General features: G+C 43.0%; 1 protein-coding gene across 1 annotated transcript in view; it reads left to right on the top strand.

Annotated features, from left to right (window-relative positions):
• The first annotated feature begins 5,929 nt into the window (after positions 1-5,929).
• The window catches only part of sirt7 (sirtuin 7), a 39,543-nt gene continuing 38,924 nt past the window's right edge, over positions 5,930-6,548 (top strand). Inside the window, exon 1 of the mRNA XM_043714849.1 lies at positions 5,930-6,166. Coding sequence (XP_043570784.1) covers positions 6,077-6,166 — 90 coding nt within the window. The 5' untranslated portion in view covers positions 5,930-6,076. The remainder of the gene's footprint in view (positions 6,167-6,548) is intronic.

The raw sequence follows: 6,548 nt of genomic DNA, 5'->3' as shown, positions 1-6,548 counted from the left end.
CCCCTTTCAACCTAAATCTATACCCTCTAGTTCTGGAATCCCCCACCCCAGGGAAAAGACTTTATCAATTTATCCTATCCATGCCCCTCATGACTTTATAAACCTCTACAAGATCACCCCTCAGTCTCCAACGCTCCAAGGAAAACAGCCCCAGCCTGTTCAGCCTCTCTCTATAGCTCAAATCCTCTAACCCTGGCAACATCCCTGTAAATCCTTTCTGATCTTTCATGGAATGTGGGCATCACTGGCAAGGCTGGCATTTGTTGCTCATCCCTGGTAATCCTTGAACTATGTAGCTTGTTAGTCCATTTCAGAGGGCAGTTAAGGGTCAAGTGCATTGTTGTGGTCAGGAGTCACATGTAAACAAAACCAGGTGAGGGTGGCAGATTTCTTTCTCTAAATGACAATGGTGACCCTGGCTCTGCAACAATCAATGAATTGTCATGGTCACCATTACTGAGTCATAGTCATAGAGATGTACAGCACGGAAACCGACCCCTCAGACCAACTCGCCCATGCCGACCGGACATCCCAACCCAACCTAGAAAAGACTGTCCACTCATCCCATCCATGCCCCTCACGATTCCACAAACCTCCATAAGGTCACCCCTCCGCCTCCAAATCTCCAGTCTCTTTTTTAAATCTTTCTTCTCTCAGCTTAAAAATATTCCCTCCAACCTTGAAATCCCCCATTCTAGGGAAAACACACTTACCATTCACCTTATCTATTCTCCTAATGATTTTACAAACCTCTATAAGATCACCTCCTATTCACCACTGAAAAAATGTCCCAGCCAATCCAGCGTCTCCTAATAACTCAAACCCTCCATTTCTGGCAACATCCTGATGAACCTCTTGTGAACCCTCTCCAGCTTAATAATATCCTTCCTCTAATAGTGTGACCAGAACTGGACTCAGTACTCCAGAAGATAGACCATAGAACATTACAGCACAGTACAGGCCCTTTGGCCTTTGATGATGGAGTTTTTCTGATGGACCTCTTGTTATAATGTGTTGTTATCTTACTTGTAACCTGATGCCAAGTTATCTGATATATTCCTTTAGTTGTGAAATGTTTTGCTACCTTTTTCCACAGTAGGAAATTATAGCAGCCAAATATGCTACCCAGCTGCAAACACCCACTGATCTGTTAGTAGTGCTTCATAAAATATCTCAGTAAAAGATTTGTGAATAGTAAGCTTGTCATTATATCTGAATTTAGAATGTTTTTCTTTTTATAAAGCAGCAGTGTGATAATAATGTGATTTTCATGGGATTACGTTTACACTACAATAAGCTACACTGCTCCACAGGCCATAGCAAATTAATTGCAAACACAAGACATCAAGTACAAGGCAAACACCCGATGGACATAAAGAGAAGTAACATTTTGCAAAGCGTGCAGTATTTTAAGAAGAATTAACTTTCAATTTCTCTCTTCCACATTCTCCCCTATATTTCAAATCTGTTTTGCTCTGTTGAAGGGCATCTGGCTGTAAATTCATTTGTCAACTCTAAAATGTGATGGCTGATCAGAAGATGGTCATGGGAAAAGCTGATGAGAAATGAAAGGAAGGAAGGCTAAACTTTTTGGCCATTGACTGTAAGCGTGGGGTCAACCAGGCCCATCATGTCAGTAATTGAAAAAAGATGATTAGCTACAAAACTAGAGATCACATTCTGAATGACTACAAATGACTTGGAGGAAATTCAGAAAATATGGCTGGTATACTAGCTGAAACTTTCCTGAGGTTGGACTCAAGACACATTGTTGAGAATAACTCTGTAATTATGTTTTAGTTGACACAGGAGGCTGGACGAACACAGCAGCATCAGGAGGTGGAGAAGTCAATATTTTGGGTATATCCCTTCTTCAGGTATACAGGTGAGGGCAGGGCAGCTGCAGATAAAGAAAGAGGAGGAGAGTTTTGGGTGGGGAAGGGATGGAATGGTGAGATAGCGGTCGGTGAACACATGTGGTGGGTACGACCTGGTTGGTCGCTGGGAGGGATGAAACCAGTTGGAAGCTGAAAGGAAGGATCGGTGTGTAAAATGAAATGGAGGAGGTGGATTCGTCTGACCTCCCAGTCACTGCCCATTTCAATTGCCCTTCCCAATCCCTCTCCGACATGCCCATCCTCAGCCTCCTCCATTGCCACAGTGAATTGGACAACAAATTGGGGGAACAACACCTTATCTTCTGCCTAGATAGCCTATAGTCTGGATGACTCACGTTGAGTTCTCCGATTTCAAATAACCTTCCAACTCCCTTTCCAGCCCCACCTCCTCCCTTCCATTCCACTTACTGACCCTTCCTTCCAGCTACCATCCAGATTCATCCATCCCATCGACCAACTAGGTCATACCCATCATCTGTGTTCACCTATCACTACCTCACCTTCCCCTGTCCCCACCCAAAACCCTTCCCCTCCCTTTATTTGCAGCTTTCCTTAGCCCCACCTCCTTTCTGAAGAAGGGTTGTACCCAAAACGTTGACTTCTCCACCTCCTAATACTGCCTCCTGCTTATCTACTCTGGATTCCAGCATCTTCAGGTTTTTTTTGTCTCAGCTGACACAGGAGCGCTATTATTTAATGTTTAAAGTTATGCGTTTTACAGCACTGACCGTCACCTTAATGAACTTCACAAATGAACTGCAACAAATACACAAGTAAATCTATAATTGAAAATATCAATAATAAAAAAAGTCTGAAACATTGCGAAATGTACATTCCAACTGAAGGTGACTGATCTCTCAGTTAGGCAGTCCACATGAGAAATAGTGTTCATGGAGAACATTGGTCAGAAAATCAAAGACCTTGATTTTTCTTTCCACTGTCTTCTGGGAACAGAAAATTAAGAGGCTGCTGACCCACAGTTTATCAACCAATTCTACCAGGAAGAATGAAACTGCCAATCTAATTCCTTCTTTGAAGCATCTGATTCAGGAATCAGCTCTGTTCTTTGGAATTGACATAAGAAGTTGCTTATGTGGTAATGTGATCAAGTCGAACTTTAAGTATATCTAATCAGCATGTTAGCTACAGTATCTGAAAATGTGTTGCTGGAAAAGCGCAGCAGGTCAGGTAGCATCCAAGGAACAGGAGAATCATCGTTTCGGGCATAAGCCCTTCTTCAGGAATGGCTGAAGAAGGGCTTATGCCCGAAACGTCGATTTTCCTGTTCCTTGGATGCTGCCTGACCTGCTGCGCTTTTCCAGCAACACATTTTCAGCTCTGATCTCCAGCATCTGCAGTCCTCACTTTCTCCTCCAGCTACAGTATCTGGCCCATTATTATGCATGAGTTCAGTGGTCAGGAGTGAGTGATTATCTCTACAAATAAGGTTGTCAATAAGAGACAAACAATCCATTGTAGATTGACATGACATCACACTGCTACATTTGATGTGGCTTTTCATGTCAGAACCATAAAATGTGTTGCAAATGGGTGGAGAAGTATGTATTTCATGGACAACTTTCTCAAATCTTCTTTTCAATATTTTTTATATAGCTGCTTGTTTCATTCTATCACAAATGTTGAGATATAAACATTTTTGGAGGGTAAAGTGAGGGCTGCAGATCAGAGTCTAAAGTGTGGTGTTGGAAAAGCACAGCAGGTCAGGCAGCATCCAAGGAACAGGAGAATTGACATTTTGGGCATAAGCCCTTCATCAAGAATCATTCCTGATGAAGGGCTTATGCCCGAAACGTCGATTCGCCTGCTCCTCAGATGCTGCCTGACCTGCTGTGCTTTTCCAGCACCACACTCATGACATATAAACGTTTTTGTTGAGTTCCCATGACTATCTAACCAGATATAAAATATTATTTTATGTCCAATTTATTTTGAATGCACGCTACTATTTTCTAAATATTATAATAAAGCAGGTATATACAGAGTAACAGAATAATGCAGATACTTATGCATATAATACTAGTCCCAAAGGATATTATCAAGTTTCAGAGAACTACCTTACTTTTAAGTATGCCTGCCTCTCATGGTAAGTTCAATGGAATTCTCCTTTGCCTATTAATCTCCATTGACAGATGTCTTGTTCATGGTGAAATGCTATATTTTCTGAGGGAATGAGAGAACACTGGTATTGCACCAGCTGACCATTGGCTGGTTACTCACTGACTAATATTGTTGAGGACTGTGCTTACAGCCCAAATCCTAATGTTCCAGCTAAAGGCAGATTTATAGTAGCATCAGATTCCTACCTGAAAATACAGAAGAAATTTATGTACATGTTGATGGCAGATGCAGTTATAAATGTTGCATGACCACAGCATTCCCAGTGTAAATTATATTCTTGGAAGAGACAGCTTCATTAATAAAAACCTAAATTTTACAGTTTTTTTCTTCCTCTGACAGACAGAGGAACATTCTCACCTGGACAAATGTTTTAAATTTATTAGGTTACTAAATTGTTCTGATAGGTCACCAACTAAAAATGTCAACGCTGTTGATCTCACCAGAGATGTTCCCTGTCCTGTTGAGCATTTCCAGAATTTTCTCTTTGTTTTGGATTTCCAGCATTTGAGGTATTTCGCTTTTGCATTGAAATAAAGTTCAGAAATAAAACAACTTTCATAATCTAGAATATTTCAAAGCATTTACAATTAATTAAGACTTTTCAAAGTGTAGCTACTGTTGCAACTTTGAATATACAATAGTCAGCTTTTAAAATAGTGAGCTTTACTATAAATCAGCAATGACCAGTAATCTGTTTCAGTAATGTTGGTTGGGGTATAAGTATTGGCCAGAATACCATGGAGAACTTCTCCGCTGTTTATTGTCCACCCGAGGGAGCAGGCACTGTCTCTGTTTAATTGTTCATCCAAAGGCTGTGTCTGCAATAGTACAGTGCTCATTCTGTACTTCAGTGGAATGTCAGCCGAAATTATGTGTTCATATTTCTGGATACAGGCTTGAACCTACAAGACCCTAACTCACATTCAAGACTGCTATACTGATTAAGGTACCTTAAGGTAGCACAGCTTTTAACTTTTAATGTTGACTTAATAACTTTTAATTTAATATTATGCAATCACCATATCTTTAAATACAAGCACATAAATTAGGTACATTTATTTTAATATGCTTGGTTTGTGTATATTTCCATTTAATTTTGAGATCCTGAATAGTTGAATAATTCATTGCCACTCGCTTTATTCTTGTGTTAAAGTTTGAGCAAAATCAAATTAAATGTAAAAAAAAGCATCATACCCAGGAGTTGAAAAATCAATAACTCTGATCTTATGGTAAAAACACAATTAAGAATAGCAAAAGTAGCTACCATTAAAATATAAGAATCACTGCAATCCAAAATGTAACACTGCGTGATTTTTTTTATATTTGTTCACAGGATGTGGGTGTCACTATCCAGGTCAGCAATTATTGCCCATTCCTAATGGCTCAGGTTGCGGTTAAGGGCCAACTATGTTGTAGTGGCTCGACTAGGTAGGGCTGAAGATTACCTTCTGTCAAGTGAACCATAAATAAAAATGTAAAGTGTCGGAGAAACTCTGCTGATCTGGCAGCATCTGTGGAGAGAGAGAAACAAAGTTAATGACTCTGAATAAGCGTCATATCAGACTCAAAATGCTCACTCTGTTTCTCCCTCCTCAGTGATGCCAGACATGCTGAGTTTTTCCAGCAATTTCAGCTTTCTAGCATCCACAGTATTTTCTTTTATTTGAGTAACTGTTTGTATAACAATTACTCTTGATTTTTTTCAAATTCACATTCACCATTTATCACATATCCTGAACATGAACCCAGAGGCTGAGTTACTAGTGCAGTGATATTACCACTAGTCACAGCCTCCCTGCTGATAGAGAATTCGTCTCGACCTCTCTGGGCCAGTACCCTTAACCCCTCTGACAGAATGAGCCCACTGTGCCGAGCTGAAAGGGTGAGTCTTGTTTGGACTCCGGCCACAGGAGCCGCTGTTGACGGAAGCAGCTCCTCGCCCGGGCTCAGGGGGCTGCTCTTTCCGGCACACTCGCCTCCTTGTTTTAAAGGGGCCGGTGGCTCAGTGTTGTCCGTTCGCTCCGCGCCTCCTCCCGGTGATGGCCGGGGTGTCCCAACGGGAGGTCCGGAAAGCGGCTGATCGGCGGCAGAAGCGAGTGCTGGAGGAGCAGAGGGCCAGGATTAAACTGGTCAGGTTTTCACGGCGGTTTGATCGTCTGCTGGGTGCCCGGGTGGTCGATCCAAGAGCGGGAGGGGGCGGCTCCTTTACCCGGCGATAGGACGGGACGGGACGGGACGGGGAGGTAGGGCCGAGGTGGCGCCGAGTGACAGGGGCGGACCCTGCCTGCGGAGATCAGCTTCCTCCCCTGACCCGGTTACTGGGGGCTGGGGTTTCCAGGTTCAATCCCTGCCCCGAGTCATCGCTCCCTCCCTCCAGCCTCCTCTGACCTTCAACCTCTCACATCTCACCTCCCCCGCCCAGCCCTCCCCCCTCCTCTCCCTGCCCTCGTCGCCCAGCCCCCCACCCCTCGTCGCCCAGCCCTCCACCCCCGTCTCCCTGCCCCCCCCGTC

The sequence above is a fragment of the Chiloscyllium plagiosum genome, chromosome 24 (assembly GCF_004010195.1).
Source record: "Chiloscyllium plagiosum isolate BGI_BamShark_2017 chromosome 24, ASM401019v2, whole genome shotgun sequence".
Classification (NCBI taxonomy): domain Eukaryota; kingdom Metazoa; phylum Chordata; class Chondrichthyes; order Orectolobiformes; family Hemiscylliidae; genus Chiloscyllium; species Chiloscyllium plagiosum.
Note: the sequence above shows the minus strand (reverse complement) of the source record. Positions and strands in the feature narration are given on the sequence as shown.